Genomic DNA, 18316 nt, shown 5'->3' on the forward strand with positions numbered 1-18316 from the left:
TAATTTAGGTACATTTTTTTAATTCGTCTTTACATATTCACTTATATTAAGTTAATATTATGGTAGTTGATTATAATTAAACGTAAAACTTGAAAAATAATATCTTTAAATGTGATTAAATTATTAGTTCTTATGTTTATTAAGTAACTTAAATTAAGTTTAATTTAATTAGTTGAAAATTATTTTTACTAGTTTTTACAAAATTAAGACTATTAACACCAAATTTAAAAATATTATCTCGAACCTTACATTACATCATAGTCACCATCACAGCTTTTCACTTACACATATTAGCAAAAACAATTAAGTACTTATAAAGTATTACTTATGGGGGAATTCCGACCAAAAGGGCCTAATAAATTAATTCTTTTTTTGCAATTATTCTTACGACGCAGTATTTTCTTGCTCGCATTTACTTGAAAATTAAAAATTCGTATTGCAGTAATACCCTGTAGTTAAGATATTGTGTTATAGTAGTACTGTTGGTTTTTGTCCTAGTCCCAAGAGTTGCCCAACGACGAGGTCGCGTAAGTCGAGGTTTTACTTTACCTCAAAAAACGGGCTACAACGTACAAAATAAAAATATCATCGTAGATCACTTCTTTTTTATCCTCTTGGACCGGAATCTGTGGGCCACAAAGCCTGAGTGAATTATTATCCTGCTTGTAGGATTTCAGCTTACAAAGTTGAGATTACATCCATTTTATGATAAATCATAAAATAGTTTCATCCTTTAGCAACTTTCAAGAAAACCTCCTCCAAGCTTGATTCTTTCACCATGTAATCAACAATTTCATTTCGATGTGTTTTCATGCTTTCCATTCCTGATATGATTGAACCCCAGTTAGAATTCTTAATTGAAACGGTTAATAAATTCTAAAAAAAAATAAATACCGATAGGAAATACATTTTAAATAAATCCATAGACTTTACATTTCTAGCTGCAATTTTTTCTATAATAACATTATTAAACGATTCACGTAAAGCCTCTAATATTGTATCGATTTGTTGAGGTGATTTTACTTTCATCTGGATTATATGACCGATGTTGTATTTTTCTTTTAACTCAGGCACTGAAAGATTTGCATCAGTTTCAAGTTTTCCCGCTTTCATTATTGATAGTCTAAAATTAATAAAATAAATGTTATGTCTATTATAGACATAGAACTAAAACTAACACTATCACTAGTGTTAGTTCTAGATTTAGTTGAAAGAATTATTACTTATCACAGAGTAATTCGCATTCATCCATACTATGAGATGTAAAAATTATTGCCGACTTTTTATTAAGTTTAGTTTCATTTATGAGTTCTTTTATTTTTCTTCTATTTTGGGGGTCAACTCCCGTTGTCGGCTCATCTAGAGTAATAATATCTGGATGTCCTATCAGCGCTATACAAGTATTTAATTTTCTTTTGTTGCCTCCACTGTAAGTACCGCAGGGTTTATTACTGTATTCATTTAAACCGCATTTATTAAGCAAGTCATCTATTTCATCTTCGTGTATGGATGGATTCCTTAGTTTTCCAAAGTATTTTAGTAATTCTCTTCCAGTGAAAAAGTTTAATAAAGCGTGTTCTTGAGGACAATATCCAATTAATGACTAAAAAAGATTTGATGGGGTTAGATATTGTTGGGTGGTTGTTAGACAACCTGTAATACGGGAGCTGTAGAATAAAGACAGTTAACCTCGAGACTCGGAGCGTACAACATGGTGTCAGAAGTGGGGTTATACTGAAAAGTAGAAAAGCGAGGGAACGCGATGAAATTCAATAATAAACAATGGCAAACGTTGAAGACCTAGCTCAACAAATTCAGGACCTGCAAAATTTGGTTATAAACCTACAAAAGCAAACTAGAAAAGAGCCGACGATGGTAGCAACGCAAATACCAGCACCGGAGAAATTTTCGTTCGTAAAAGAAGAGTGGCAGTCATGGATTACTCATTACGAAAGGTACAGGTTAGCAAATAAGTTGGACGTGACAGATGAAAGAACCCAAATTAATTCACTGTGTTTGCACATCGGACCGGAAATAACGAAATTTCTGGAAACACAATTTAAAAAAGAAGAAAGTTTTAATACCTACGCAAAAATAAAAGAGTTTTTAAATGAAAAATTTATAAAGACGCATAACGTGATTTATGCGAGGGCAAAATTTAATTTGCGTAAACAAAAAGAAGGAGAAACGGCCGAGGAATACGTTAGGGCAATAACTACTCTAGCAAAAAATTGTAAATACGGGTCTTTAGAAGACGAATTAATAAGAGACAAACTAGTTGTCGGAATAAGAGACCAGAAACTATCTGAAAATTTACAATTGGATGAACACTTGACCTTGGAGAAGACAATAATAAAAATAATGCAACCTGAAAATGATATCAGGTGGACCGACTACAAAAACCAGTTCAGGGATCGATCGATAGAACGTCGGAGCGACGTAGATATAAACAAAACGAGACGGTAAGAAAAAAATGTTTTCGATGTGGCGATAAAAATGGCCATAAAAGAGAATGTTGTCTGGCAAATAAACAAACATGCTACAAATGTAAAATAACGGAACACTTTGCGGCGCAGTGTAAAACAAAGAAAGGAAGACAAATAAAAGAAGTAAAAGCGGAGTGTTCAAAAAGAAGTACAGACGACGAAGAAAGTTCGGGAAGTGAATATGAAGTAAAACGAGAATCGAAAGAGATCAACCCTCGGAAGTAGAATTAAGAATAAATTATAAACCAATTGTTTTCAAGATAGATACAGGAGCAGACGAAACGATTTTGAGCCATAAAACCTATAAAAATAAATTAGGAGCAACATATGAGCTAAAACCTACAAACGCAACGTTAGTGGGGCCTGGAAGTTCAAAAGACGGATGTCAGCTGAAAGTTTTCGGTAAGGTTATGTTACCTGTTCAGTGGAAAGATAAAACTAAATTAATTAAATGTTTCGTGGCCGATACGAATGAGAATTTATTGGGTAGACCTTCTCTAAATAAATTAAAAATCGTTAAATGGCACAAGGATGAGCTGATGATTGGTAACATTGTTAAGTTAAATAAACAGGGTTACGATCAGAAAATAAAAAGCAAATATCTAGAAGTATTTACGGGTATCGGAAAACTGAAAAACTTTAAATATAAAATTCAATTGAAAGATAATGCTACAACATTTGCGGTAACAGTACCGAGACGAATACCGATTCCACTTCGCAAAGAAGTAGAAAAACAGCTAAATAAAATGGTAAAAGATGATGTCATACAAAGGGTAGAGGAACCAACCGAATGGTGTGCACCGATGGTGGTAGTGCAAAATAAAAATGGAAAATTGAGAATTTGTTCAGATTTCACCGAGCTTAACAAATACGTGAAAAGGGAAGTATTTCAACTACCTTCAGTGGATGAAACCTTGGCTAAACTTCAAGATGCAACTATTTTTACAAAATTAGATTTTTCTAGAGGGTTTTGGCAGCTGGAATTAGATGAAGAATCTCAAAGGAAGTTAGGATCTAAATTTCAAATCGTAACGGATCATAAACCGTTAACCGCGATACTTAAAACTAAAGAGTTAAATAAACTATCGAATAGACTTCAAAGATTCAGAATGCGAGAGCAAAATGTTTAATTAAATGCTTAGCGAGAGCAAAAGAAACTATTTGGTGGCCAGGAATAAGACAACAAATATTGGACAAAATAGAAACCTGCGAAATTTGCTTGAAGAACAAGATACCTCCAACGGAACCAATGGTTCCGAACAAAGTGCCACATAGACCATGGGAAAGATTGGGGACGGATATAGCTACTTACAAAAATACGAACTACTTAATAGTACAGGACTATTATTCTAAATACCCTGAAATCCGAAAACTAGATAATTTACGTAGCGAAACTGTCATAGAACAGCTAAAGGATATAATGTCTCACCATGGAATTCCAATAGAATTAAGATCAAACAACGGAAAACAATTTGTCAGTTACGAATTTAAACAATTCGCCAAAGATTATGGTTTCAAAAGTATAACCAGCAGTCCAGAATATCAGCAGGCAAATGGACAGGCAGAAAGCGCTGTAAAGATTTTGAAAAAGATTTTTCGCAAGAATAAAGACACGCATCTTGCGCTGTTAATTTACAGAAATACTCCTTTAAAATGTGGGTTCTCTCCTGCTCAATTGCTTTTTTGCAGGAGGTTAAGAGAGAAAGTACCAACGCTTAAATCAAAATTGGATCCCAAAGTACCAAATCATAATAAACTGAGGAAGGAATTTGAAGCCGAGAGGGAAAAACAGAAAGAACAATATGATCGAAAACACAGAGTAAGAACAAACACACATTTGGAAATCGGTGAAAGAGTGTGGATAGTGAACATGCAAAGAGAGGGAATAGTGAAGGAGGCGACAACAGAACCAAGATCATACATAGTAGAGACGGAAAAGGAGGATATTCGGAGAAACAGAAAACATTTACAGCCACTACCAACACAGGACAGAGACAAGGATCATGCAAATGTGGAGGAGACCAAAACAGAAAATGACAAACATATAACAAACGAAGATACAATAGTCGCGGAGAAAACTAACAATGAAACAGAAGTACCAAGACGAAGTGAACGTACAATAAAAGTGCCTCAAAGATTAAGAGACTATATTAGATTTTAAGTTTAAATGTTATACTTAGAAAGGGGGATGTTGGGTGGTTGTTAGACAACCTGTAATACGGGAGCTGTAGAATAAAGACAGTTAACCTCGAGACTCGGAGCGTACAACAGATATAAATTGTAGTTTGAAGATAACGACATACATTTTGACGTCGAAAGATTTCTCCTTTATCCGGTCGTACTTGGTTTGTTAGGATTTTGAATGAGGTGGATTTTCCGGCGCCATTTACACCTAAAAGACCGTAACATTCTCCTTTGGACACCTAAAAAAATTGAGGATAATTAAATATTTTTTGTAATACTAACAATAAGAGTTTAATTACCCTAAATGATAAATCGTCAACCGCTTTTACAGTTGTTTTCTTAAATGATCTTAATGTTCTGATATTGTAATGTTTTTGAACTTCTTTAGCACCTATTGTAACACCTTCTTCATGGTTTTTTTTATATGATTTTTCTTTGTCCAACCAAACGATTATAAACATTACGATCAAAGCAGATACTACGCTTATCATAAGATAAATTGGATATTGGATATACGCTCTATCTTCTGCACATTCAACACTATCTGGGTCTAAAAGATATCGAAATAATGTAATATTTGCTAAAACATCTTTAGCTCTAAATTTACCACAACACGGTAAAGGTGTTTCGTTGCAGATGTATTCTTTTTGCGACGGTGTTTTCATGTCCCAATTATGATTTTTGATCATTTTATCGCAGAAGATGGATAAGGTATATGTTAAAATAATATGGGGATCTAATAAAGCAAAAAGGTAAAGGAAAATTTGTGGTGCAACAGAACCTGATGACTGTAACGATAAAATAACTCCCACTGGAATTGAACTCAACATATTTGGTATTAGTAATAAAGCGATCGCATTAGAAACAGATTTTGAGTAAAACGATGATAAATATGTATGCGGAATCATAGTTATTCCATACCAAATAAGAATAATTACTAAATAGCCTACAAAATAAGATATGCGTTAGTTAATTGAATACTTTTACGAAGTAATGATACTCACAGTAACCGTCTATTTGAAGTAGCGCCCAATCTAATTTAGATACAACACCTAGAACTGCAATTGGAGGTATAATCATAACCAAATAAATTATAACATCTGTTATGTAATTATGCAACCAATAACATATTGAATTTAAGTTATATATTCGGGATAAAGTTTTTATGAATGAATTCTTCTCTAATGTTGGCAATGCGGAGAACATTATCACAGAAAATAAGCAAGCATTTGATAGTAATATCATCCAAGATATGATGTAATCCGCAACGTATACGTTAGTTTGTCGTGTTGTTGATTTTACCGATCTTAAAGGTGTGTGAGAGGCGATAATTTCATGATTTTCCCCCACCAAATATTTTGCAAGAACGTTACTAAGTAAATTAAAGGAAATTGGAGCCCCATGAATTGGTTGACTGCCATAAAAGACGGTGATTTCTCGCGAAGATTCGTCAAAATTCATTTTGGCTCCCACTATTAATTTTTGTCGATACTTTACGATGTTATTTTCCCCAACGCTGATAACAGCTATAAAAAATAATAGTAGTAGTGTTATATTTATTAATAATTAATCCTTTATTTGTTTACCTTCCGAAATATCGTCTACTCTATGTGAATTTGAAATGGTCGAGTCTATTAGATCAACAAATATTCGTTCTAGGTTGGCGTCATCATTTTTCATTTCATAAAAGACTTTTGTACATCCATAAGAATCTAGGTTTAATTGGAGGGTTTTGCCATCTCTATCCGTGTGTTTATGGCCACTGTCGTTCATAGCAAATGATAGGGCAAAAAGAGAATAAAAAAGTGCGATCTAAAAAATTAAATTAACCTAAAGAATTATTTAAAATGTGAATTATTTACCATAGTTATCCACGGTATAGGCATAGCCCGTAATATTTTCATTTTTTTTTCGGCAATAAGTACGAATTTATGCCATAAATTATTGGGAAAGCAAGTTAAGTTTTTGTGAGTACCCTGGCTGTTTATTGATTCTTGTCTGTTTATTGTTAATCTTATTTCTCTATCATGGTTTTCCAAGGACCTTTTAATAAATTGAGCATTAAGTACATTTTTAATCAAATTTTTATCTAATATACCTTAAAAACACATCTTCTAATGTAACGGAGCTGATTTTATAATCCTTTATGGACAACTCCCCTTTCCTAGAGTTTAACACCTCTTTGAATTTTGGTATCATGCATTTCTTTTCTGGTGTAATACAGAATTCTAAGACAAGTTTATTGTTGTCCGGATTAATTTTTGCATCGATATTTTCCTCTACGAATGTTTTTATAACTTTTTCCTTCGTTGGATCTTCATAAAAAAGTTGTATTCGATAACCAACTCCTAATTTTTGCTTCAAATCCATTGGTTTGCCATATCTTTCCAACGTACCGTTTCCGAGAATTGCCACGCGATCAGCTAGTTCTTCCGCTTCTTCCATTAAATGTGTGCTAAGTATGATATTACTGTCTTTCTTGCATTCTAAAATCAGGTCCCAAATCTCCCTTCGACCTTCCGGATCAATTCCTGCTGTTGGTTCATCTAATATCACAACTTTTGGTGTTCCCATAATAGCTATCCCAATGGATAATTTACGTTTCATTCCACCTGATAGATTTTTGACTAAATCATCTTTTTTATTTGCAAGGTTTAATTTATTTTCTAAAAGATTTTTCACGTTTTGCTTTATGTCTTCGTCAGATAATCCTTTTAACTAAAAAAATATTTAATAAATTAAAAAAATCTTGATGTGGTTAGATTTAGTTACCTTTCCGAAAAGCACAAGATGTTCCTCAACGGTTAACTCTGTGAATAGCATATTTTCTTGTGGACAAATCGAAACCAGTTGTCGATCCTTTAAGTTAACATTTTCTATTTCTGCGATGGTTAATTCTCCACTTGTTTCCTTCTCGAGTCCCGCCAATATCGATAGTGTTGTTGTTTTACCCGCTCCATTATGGCCGAGAATAACCGTTAAGTTGTCCTTATAAATCTTCATGTTTAATTTATTAACTGCTACTAAATCGTTATATTTTTTCGTTAGATTTTTAATCTCGAGCAGAACTTCATCATTTGGATCCTCGATACCAATCAAATGTTCTTCTTCGTTGTTAACACCCGTATTATCACTCTTTTTAAATTTATCAATTTTATTTTTAACTTTTCTACAAAAATTCGCGATTTTGTATTTGCCGTGAGGATCGGTTTCACAACATATAGCAATCGTTAAATAAAGTAGAGTATCTATTATTAACATGATGAAAGTTGTTTGCATAGTCATGTCGTCGCTGCATCCTCGTGGTTGTTCAGTAAATCCGACAGGCGATGCTCTTATTTCTGCAACGGATATGACTTGAAAGCCGTTATACAATGCTATTGTTGGTATTAAAGAGGCGAAGTATTTTAGATAAAGCGGCAATGTGTCTACGTTTCCAACTGTACTGGCGTATATTATATAAATTAGGAACCATACTGTTATGCCAGTGATCATTGCTAATGTTGCTGTTAACAAAAAATAAAATTGAAGAGCATACATAAAATTAAGTATTGTTACTAACCATCCTTGAAAAATATACTGAACGCAAATATAAAACTAATAGTTGCCAGGCAGTATAAAAGTATCAGCAAAGCAAGTTGCGGCATGGAAGCGTGCTGAAGTGAAGGATATTCAGCACTGAAAAGACGTTGTGTTAATAATATCGCCACCACAATTGCAGATATTATACATGGAATGGAAGCATTAAGAAACCAACCTAACCAATAAATACTCGATTTTAACCCATTAATTTTCATAAGTTGCTAAAAGTAATTAAATATTATTGATAATAATTAATTTTGGTGTCCAGTTTTATGTTTTATTAGTGTTATAGTTACCTTCATTCCTGATGATTTCTCTTCAACAATCATCTTTAGAATAGCTGGGAACAAAAATATAAAACTTAACATTGTTAAAAGCGGCAGAAGGTGTACAAACATATCATTCATGCCATTATCGGTCCAATGTGCTGGATATGGAAATTCTTCAAAATTTATAGTAATGTTTAATGGGGATTTTGTAAGCATTTCGATATAAGCTGTATCTAAAGCCCATTGGAAAGATAAAAATTGATTCCCTAGATAATGCGATGATCCTAAAATAAAAATAATTAAAATATGTATGTAATTTAAATAAATTTTAGCTTTACCATATCCGGGGTAATAACGAATATCTTTTCGAAATAATTTCTCCGTTTCCCAGTCGATACCCTCTTCATACATTTGTATGTCATATTTCAATGTTGTTGGAATTTTTTGATCGACATCATCGAAATTAATAATAGCCGTTATTCCATCACCGCCCATTTCGTTGTAGTACCTCAAAACGTCTTCTTTACTATCAAATCCTTTTATGTTCTCATTGAACATGTACAGTTTTAATTGTACTTGTCTTGCTAAATCAGCGGTAAACGCTGTTTTTGGCGAATAGAAGAGTTTTGTATCGACAATGTTTATGTGGGATAATTCAGAATCTGGTGTTATGTAATTTTTAGTAACCGGAATAAATTCTTTGTTGAAAGATGGGAGTTGGCTTCTTCCGAATGCAACCAAAACAAATATTATTATCGGAATGCATAATTCTAGTAATGTTAGAACATAGTGGCGTTTTCTTATTTTACAATGTTCCCAGATTACTGTCCATAATTGTGCCATTTTTATTTCTATAGTTAGCCTAAAATCATAATGGTGAGAATTAGAATTAATAATGTACTGTTATACTACCTAATAATTAATTAATCTTTGTTTTTCTCATTTTTGATTGGTTTGTTTTGGTTTAGTTTGGGTTTGGCTGTACTGAATATAAAAAGTTTGACATGGTTTTACGATCGTTGAAACGAACCAACGCATTTCTATGTAAGTAATGACTGTTCAGTAAAGATTGCTTAAGTATATATTACACTTGCGATAACATATATTTCAAAATAAGAAGGATATAAAGTTTAAAGCAATGTGAAAATTTTACAGTCAAACGTTTAAAATTATGAGTAGTTATGTTTATTTATTTTATTATTGTGAATTCAATTTTTTTAACGTTTTTATAATTCTTGTCAGGTAACAAATAAAATCGAATTAAGTAAGCAGCCTATAAATAGTCGTTATCTACAATTTTGTTTGTAAAGCATTTATCTAGCAAAAAATTTAAACGTGGTGAGATAAAGATGAATCGAAATGGGTATGTTTTAAAAACAGAATAAAATACACTAAGTAAAGGATGCTAATAACATTTACTGAAAGTGTTTTAACACACAATTCTACAAATAAACTATGAATAGCATATATAGCAACACTTTAATGGGTGTTTAAGATTTAAGAGTGCCGTGTCATATCTATAATTTTTTCATTTCCAAATCATTATTTCATCTAGAGATTTACTCCAAATTCCAATGCAGACATTTATTGAGCGATCTCGAAAACTCACATCCATCTTCTTCCTCTATAAACGCAGCAAAATCTCGTTTATCATAAATACAATAAATTAAAGATGTAAAGTACCTGTAGTTACAAATTTAGAAAAACATCTTCTAGCTTCGCGCACTATTTTAATTCTATCGCGATCGTTTGGAGTGTTTTCTTGAAGAAATTGGACGAATGCTGTTTCTGAAGGTGACCTGTTCTCGTCCAACTATTGAAATTTACTTTTATGCGGATATCTACTTACCATTGTATACTTACCAATTCTAAATAGCTAAAGATGCATTGGCTTACACACTAGAATATGTTTTAATTAATTAATATTTTATTAATTTAAGTTCAATACTTTATCGTTGAAATCTCTTTTCCATCTTGGAAATTGATCGCCAAAATTTCTGTTCGTCCTATCATAATCTTGATTGGAGGGATTGTTTCGATTTTGATTATTATAAAAATTTCTGTTATTATCTTGCACATTAAAGCGGTTATTTGATCTCCCATTGTTGGCGCTTGAAGATAATATTTTATACAACATTAAATATAAAATAATATATTATTTGTTTACTTTGAACTTGTCTCTGTGTTGTCACATTCATTGTTTTGTCTTAAATTTAATAAATACCCATCAACGTGTCTGTTATTATCTTTTCTATGAAAGTTGCGCATATTATTCTGATTATTTCCGTAAAAAGCGGGATATGTTGCTCCATCTGCACCTCTTCTATATCCGCGTAAATCAGTTGACGAAGATGTTTGCTCATAAGAGTAATCTTTATCATTTTCGCCTTTACACTCGTTCATATATTTTTCCAATTTTTTTCGAATGCCATCATTTTCTCGAGTATGATTATTTGTATTTGTTAAGTTTCTGACCGAATTCATAAACTTATTTTCGGTTAATGAATATTTTATGGCGATAACCATACAGATTAATGTGAGCCAGTACATTATAGAAGAATTTATTAGTAAATAGACTCGATATCATTTCGCTACAAAGCTAGGTTTTATAGAGTTGAGATAATGGGGTTAATTAATCGTAGAAATTCTCTTTGACATTTAAAATTACTTCCGGAAACAGGTTGTTATGGTGTTTCATTTTTAGATGGATTTATACAATAGTGGGCAAATAAAAGCGTGTTTATCTAATAACAATTAAATCTAAACCACTTATCAAAAAAGATATTATATTTTTATACATCCTATTTTTATAGAAATTTACACGAGGTCATATCATGAAAGATTAAGTGTTCAAAGTCAGTGTTTTCGTTGATAATAATAAAGTGGAAACATTAATAATTATTAATCAAGTATTTCAAACATTGCGAGATCTTATCAATAGCTCTTACAAATTGTAGGAATTTTTTAAGAACAGTTCAAAAAGACTGTGATGAAGACTGAAATGAAAGGTTGGAATGACCCAAAAATTTCCAATATTATTTATAATCAGATCTACAGGGTGATTCACATAAGAACCGACACAGAACAGGGACATGTAGAGGACAATAAATTAAGATGATTTAACGCAACTTATCTCTATACTAAGTTGTACCCCTGAGGAGTTATAGGCCTTCAAAGTTGGCTCTTAAATTTTTAAAACATTGAATATCTTCGTAATACATTAAGCTAGAAAAACTAAATTTGGTATACGTTACGAGTGTACCGAGGGTATTAATTGGTAGCAAGTTGAGACCAATTGAGGCATTCCAAAGGGTTGATTAGGGGTGATGGTCCCCTAAATTTTGACAGATTTTTTTTATCTCTTGGTGGATTTAATGCATTATTACCTCATTTCACGTGGAATTTAATTCTAAAACTTTTTTTACTCTTATTATTTTTTAAAAAACATTGTCGTTTTCATAATAAACTCAAATAACTAACGACACGTATTTCGTTAATGCTACTTAAAATCATCGAAAATTCAGTAGTCGGCTGTGAAATTGTACGTAATTTGAGGAATAAACTGTTTATTATGAACTAAAAAGACATCATCCATAAACAAATTTAGTTTAGGCATAATAATTTTCTAGTGATAAAGAGAAAATCCCCAAAATCTCAAAATTAAGTACTTCTGGTTTTAAAATCGATCATAACTCAAGAATGAAAGGTGATGACGAAAAATTTTTTAGGAATAAATTGTTTATTATGAACTAAAAAGATATTATTGATAAACAGATTTTGTTTAGATGTAATGATTTTCTAGTGATAAAGAGAAAATCCCCATAATGTCACAATTGAGTACTTTTGTTATCAAAATCGATCATTACTCAAAAAGTAATTGTGATGGAGATAAGCTTTTTTGAAATAAATTGTTTATTATGAACTAAAAAGACATCATCCATAAACAGATTTGGTTTAGTTATAATGATTTTCTAGTGATAAAGAAAAAATCACCAAAATGTTAAAATTGAGTACTTTTGGTATTAAAATAGATCATAACTCAAAAATTAAAGGTGATGGAGAAAAGTTTATTTGAAATAAATTGTTTATTATGAACTAAAAGGACAATACTCATAAACAGATTTGGTTTAGTTATAATGATTTTCTAATGATAAAAAGAGAAAATCATCGAAATATCAAAATTGAGTACTTTTGGTATTAAAATGGATCATAACTCAAGGATGAAAGGTGACGGAGAAAAGTTTTTTAGGAATAAATTGTTTATTATGAACTAAAAATACATCATAAACAAATTTAGTTTAGGTATAATGATTTTCTAATGATAAAGAAAAAATCACCAAAATGTTAAAATTGAGTACTTTTGGTATTAAAATAGATCATAACTCAAAAATTAAAGGTGATGACGAAAAATTTTTTAGGAATAAATTGTTTATTATGAACTAAAAAGATATTATTGATAAACAGATTTTGTTTAGATGTAATGATTTTCTAGTGATAAAGAGAAAATCCCCATAATGTCACAATTGAGTACTTTTGTTATCAAAATCGATCATTACTCAAAAAGTAATTGTGATGGAGATAAGCTTTTTTAAAAGAAATTGTTTATTATGAACTAAAAAGACATCATCCATAAACAGATTTGGTTTAGTTATAATGATTTTCTAGTGATAAAGAAAAAATCACCAAAATGTCAAAATTTAATACTTTTGGTATTAAAAGTAGATCATAACTCAAAAATTAAAGGTGATGGAGAAAAGTTTATTTGAAATAAATTGTTTATTATGAACTAAAAGGACAATACTCATAAACAGATTTGGTTTAGTTATAATGATTTTCTAATGATAAAAAGAGAAAATCATCGAAATATCAAAATTGAGTACTTTTGGTATTAAAATGGATCATAACTCAAGGATGAAAGGTGACGGAGAAAAGTTTTTTAGGAATAAATTGTTTATTATGAACTAAAAATACATCATCCATAAACAAATTTAGTTTAGGTATAATGATTTTCTAGTGATAAAGAAAAAATCACCAAAATGTTAAAATTGAGTACTTTTGGTATTAAAATATATCATAACTCAAAAATTAAAGGTGATGACGAAAAATTTTTTAGGAATAAATTGTTTATTATGAACTAAAAAGATATTATTGATAAACAGATTTTGTTTAGATGTAATGATTTTCTAGTGATAAAGAGAAAATCCCCATAATGTCACAATTGAGTACTTTTGTTATCAAAATCGATCATTACTCAAAAAGTAATTGTGATGGAGATAAGCTTTTTTAAAAGAAATTGTTTATTATGATCTAAAAAGACATCATCCATAAACAGATTTGGTTTAGTTATAATGATTTTCTAGTGATAAAGAAAAAATCACCAAAATGTCAAAATTTAATACTTTTGGTATTAAAAGTAGATCATAACTCAAAAATTAAAGGTGATGGAGAAAAGTTTATTTGAAATAAATTGTTTATTATGAACTAAAAGGACAATACTCATAAACAGATTTGGTTTAGTTATAATGATTTTCTAATGATAAAAAGAGAAAATCATCGAAATATCAAAATTGAGTACTTTTGGTATTAAAATGGATCATAACTCAAGGATGAAAGGTGACGGAGAAAAGTTTTTTAGGAATAAATTGTTTATTATGAACTAAAAATACATCATCCATAAACAAATTTAGTTTAGGTATAATGTTTTTCTAGTGATAAAGAAAAAATCACCAAAATGTTAAAATTGAGTACTTTTGGTATTAAAATAGATCATAACTCAAAAATTAAAGGTGATGACGAAAAATTTTTTAGGAATAAATTGTTTATTATGAACTAAAAAGATATTATTGATAAACAGATTTTGTTTAGATGTAATGATTTTCTAGTGATAAAGAGAAAATCCCCATAATGTCACAATTGAGTACTTTTGTTATCAAAATCGATCATTACTCAAAAAGTAATTGTGATGGAGATAAGCTTTTTTAAAAGAAATTGTTTATTATGAACTAAAAAGACATCATCCATAAACAGATTTGGTTTAGTTATAATGATTTTCTAGTGATAAAGAAAAAATCACCAAAATGTCAAAATTTAATACTTTTGGTATTAAAAGTAGATCATAACTCAAAAATTAAAGGTGATGACGAAAAATTTTTGAGGAATAAATTGTTTATTATGAACTAAAAAGATATTATTGATAAACAGATTTTGTTTAGATGTAATGATTTTCTAGTGATAAAGAGAAAATCCCCATAATGTCACAATTGAGTACTTTTGTTATCAAAATCGATCATTACTCAAAAATTAAAGGTGATGGAGAAAAGTTTATTTGAAATAAATTGTTTATTATGAACTAAAAGGACAATACTCATAAACAGATTTGGTTTAGTTATAATGATTTTTTAATGATAAAAAGAGAAAATCATCGAAATATCAAAATTGAGTACTTTTGGTATAAAAATGGATCATAACTCAAAGATGAAAGGTGACGGAGAAAAGTTTTTTAGGAATAAATTGTTTATTATGAACTAAAAATACATCATCCATAAACAAATTTAGTTTAGGTATAATGATTTTCTAATGATAAAGAAAAAATCACCAAAATGTTAAAATTGAGTACTTTTGGTATTAAAATAGATCATAACTCAAAAATTAAAGGTGATGACGAAAAATTTTTTAGGAATAAATTGTTTATTATGAACTAAAAAGATATTATTGATAAACAGATTTTGTTTAGATGTAATGATTTTCTAGTGATAAAGAGAAAATCCCCATAATGTCACAATTGAGTACTTTTGTTATCAAAATCGATCATTACTCAAAAAGTTATTGTGATGGAGATAAGCTTTTTTAAAAGAAATTGTTTATTATGAACTAAAAAGACATCATCCATAAACAGATTTGGTTTAGTTATAATGATTTTCTAGTGATAAAGAAAAAATCACCAAAATGTCAAAATTTAATACTTTTGGTATTAAAATAGATCATAACTCAAAAATTAAAGGTGATGGAGAAAAGTTTATTTGAAATAAATTCTTTATTATGAACTAAAAGGACATTACTCATAAACAGATTTGGTTTAGTTATAATGATTTTTTAATGATAAAAAGAGAAAATCATCGAAATATCAAAATTGAGTACTTTTGGTATTAAAATGGATCATAACTCAAGGATGAAAGGTGACGGAGAAAAGTTTTTTAGGAATAAATTGTTTATTATGAACTAAAAATACATCATCCATAAACAAATTTAGTTTAGGTATAATGATTTTCTAGTGATAAAGAAAAAATCACCAAAATGTTAAAATTGAGTACTTTTGGTATTAAAATAGATCATAACTCAAAAATTAAAGGTGATGGAGAAAAGTTTATTTGAAATAAATTGTTTATTATGAACTAAAAGGACATTACTCATAAACAGATTTGGTTTAGTTATAATGATTTTTTAATGATAAAAAGAGAAAATCATCGAAATATCAAAATTGAGTACTTTTGGTATTAAAATTGATCATAACTCAAGGATGAAAGGTGATGGAGAAAAGTTTTTTAGGAATAAATTGTTTATTATGAACTAAAAATACATCATCCATAAACAAATTTAGTTTAGGTATAATGATTTTCTAGTGATAAAGAAAAAATCACCAAAATGTTAAAATTGAGTACTTTTGGTATTAAAATAGATCATAACTCAAAAATTAAAGGTGATGACGAAAAATTTTTTAGGAATAAATTGTTTATTATGAACTAAAAAGATATTATTGATAAACAGATTTTGTTTAGATGTGATGATTTTCTAGTGATAAAGAGAAAATCCCCATAATGTCACAATTGAGTACTTTTGTTATCAAAATCGATCATTACTCAAAAAGTAATTGTGATGGAGATAAGCTTTTTTAAAAGAAATTGTTTATTATGAACTAAAAAGACATCATCCATAAACAGATTTGGTTTAGTTATAATGATTTTCTAGTGATAAAGAAAAAATCACCAAAATGTCAAAATTTAATACTTTTGGTATTAAAAGTAGATCATAACTCAAAAATTAAAGGTGATGGAGAAAAGTTTATTTGAAATAAATTGTTTATTATGAACTAAAAGGACAATACTCATAAACAGATTTGGTTTAGTTATAATGATTTTCTAATGATAAAAAGAGAAAATCATCGAAATGTCAAAATTGAGTACTTTTGGTATTAAAATGGATCATAACTCAAGGATGAAAGGTGACGGAGAAAAGTTTTTAGGAATAAATTGTTTATTATGAACTAAAAATACATCATCCATAAACAAATTTAGTTTAGGTATAATGATTTTCTAGTGATAAAGAAAAAATCACCAAAATGTTAAAATTGAGTACTTTTGGTATTAAAATAGATCATAACTCAAAAATTAAAGGTGATGACGAAAAATTTTTTAGGAATAAATTGTTTATTATGAACTAAAAAGATATTATTGATAAACAGATTTTGTTTAGATGTAATGATTTTCTAGTGATAAAGAGAAAATCCCCATAATGTCACAATTGAGTACTTTTGTTATCAAAATCGATCATTACTCAAAAAGTAATTGTGATGGAGATAAGCTTTTTTAAAAGAAATTGTTTATTATGATCTAAAAAGACATCATCCATAAACAGATTTGGTTTAGTTATAATGATTTTCTAGTGATAAAGAAAAAATCACCAAAATGTCAAAATTTAATACTTTTGGTATTAAAAGTAGATCATAACTCAAAAATTAAAGGTGATGGAGAAAAGTTTATTTGAAATAAATTGTTTATTATGAACTAAAAGGACAATACTCATAAACAGATTTGGTTTAGTTATAATGATTTTCTAATGATAAAAAGAGAAAATCATCGAAATATCAAAATTGAGTACTTTTGGTATTAAAATGGATCATAACTCAAGGATGAAAGGTGACGGAGAAAAGTTTTTTAGGAATAAATTGTTTATTATGAACTAAAAATACATCATCCATAAACAAATTTAGTTTAGGTATAATGTTTTTCTAGTGATAAAGAAAAAATCACCAAAATGTTAAAATTGAGTACTTTTGGTATTAAAATAGATCATAACTCAAAAATTAAAGGTGATGACGAAAAATTTTTTAGGAATAAATTGTTTATTATGAACTAAAAAGATATTATTGATAAACAGATTTTGTTTAGATGTAATGATTTTCTAGTGATAAAGAGAAAATCCCCATAATGTCACAATTGAGTACTTTTGTTATCAAAATCGATCATTACTCAAAAAGTAATTGTGATGGAGATAAGCTTTTTTAAAAGAAATTGTTTATTATGAACTAAAAAGACATCATCCATAAACAGATTTGGTTTAGTTATAATGATTTTCTAGTGATAAAGAAAAAATCACCAAAATGTCAAAATTTAATACTTTTGGTATTAAAAGTAGATCATAACTCAAAAATTAAAGGTGATGGGGAAAAGTTTATTTGAAATAAATTGTATATTATGAACTAAAAGGACAATACTCATAAACAGATTTGGTTTAGTTATAATGATTTTCTAATGATAAAAAGAGAAAATCATCGAAATATCAAAATTGAGTACTATTGGTATTAAAATTGATCATAACTCAAGGATGAAAGGTGATGGAGAAAAGTTTTTTAGGAATAAGTTCTTTATTGTCAACTAAGAAGACATCATCCATAAACAAATTTAGTTTAGATGTAATGATTTTCAGGTGATAAAGAGAAAATCCCCAAAATGTCAAAATTGGGTACTTTTGGTGTTAAAATCGATCATAACTTAAGAATGAAAGGTGATGGAAAAAAGA

General features: G+C 29.3%; 2 protein-coding genes across 6 annotated transcripts in view; both read right to left on the reverse strand.

The window, feature by feature from the left end:
* LOC111422130 (phospholipid-transporting ATPase ABCA3-like) overlaps positions 1 to 18316 on the reverse strand; it is a 20604-nt gene continuing 2288 nt past the window's right edge. Inside the window, exons 1-16 of one of the 3 annotated variants that reach the window (XM_071198336.1) lie at positions 9434 to 9551; positions 8860 to 9383; positions 8549 to 8805; positions 8233 to 8473; positions 7443 to 8176; positions 6769 to 7388; positions 6533 to 6713; positions 6257 to 6482; positions 5675 to 6196; positions 5278 to 5616; positions 4970 to 5220; positions 4790 to 4909; positions 1224 to 1603; positions 934 to 1123; positions 683 to 876; positions 1 to 626 (exon numbers count right to left, since the gene is read on the reverse strand). In XM_071198336.1, coding sequence (XP_071054437.1) covers positions 727 to 876; positions 934 to 1123; positions 1224 to 1603; positions 4790 to 4909; positions 4970 to 5220; positions 5278 to 5616; positions 5675 to 6196; positions 6257 to 6482; positions 6533 to 6713; positions 6769 to 7388; positions 7443 to 8176; positions 8233 to 8473; positions 8549 to 8805; positions 8860 to 9364 — 4716 coding nt within the window. In that variant the 5' untranslated portion in view covers positions 9365 to 9383; positions 9434 to 9551 and the 3' untranslated portion in view covers positions 1 to 626; positions 683 to 726. Of the gene's footprint in view, positions 877 to 933; positions 1124 to 1223; positions 1604 to 4789; positions 4910 to 4969; positions 5221 to 5277; positions 5617 to 5674; positions 6197 to 6256; positions 6483 to 6532; positions 6714 to 6768; positions 7389 to 7442; positions 8177 to 8232; positions 8474 to 8548; positions 8806 to 8859; positions 9384 to 9433; positions 9552 to 18316 lie in introns of those variants that run through there. The other 2 variants (XM_023055357.2, XM_023055356.2) reach the window with 2 other exon arrangements.
* On the reverse strand, positions 9918 to 12454 carry LOC111422132 (putative uncharacterized protein DDB_G0284695). 3 transcript variants are annotated; one of them, XR_002707282.2, is made up of 5 exons: positions 10689 to 12454; positions 10470 to 10632; positions 10385 to 10420; positions 10205 to 10320; positions 9918 to 10145 (listed from the first exon to the last, which is right to left on the reverse strand). XR_002707282.2 is itself a non-coding variant. In XM_071198337.1 (5 exons), exons 1-5 carry the CDS (start codon positions 11069 to 11071, stop codon positions 10081 to 10083), a joined length of 777 nt encoding a protein of 258 aa, XP_071054438.1. In that variant the 5' UTR covers positions 11072 to 12440; the 3' UTR covers positions 9918 to 10080. The 3 variants fall into 3 exon arrangements, 2 of the variants coding, with proteins under 2 accessions (XP_071054438.1, XP_022911131.1); XM_071198337.1 differs by having other exon boundaries at positions 10371 to 10420; positions 10689 to 12440; XM_023055363.2 differs by having other exon boundaries at positions 10205 to 10334; positions 10689 to 12433.

Source organism: Onthophagus taurus, chromosome 7, assembly GCF_036711975.1.
Source record: "Onthophagus taurus isolate NC chromosome 7, IU_Otau_3.0, whole genome shotgun sequence".
NCBI lineage: Eukaryota > Metazoa > Arthropoda > Insecta > Coleoptera > Scarabaeidae > Onthophagus > Onthophagus taurus.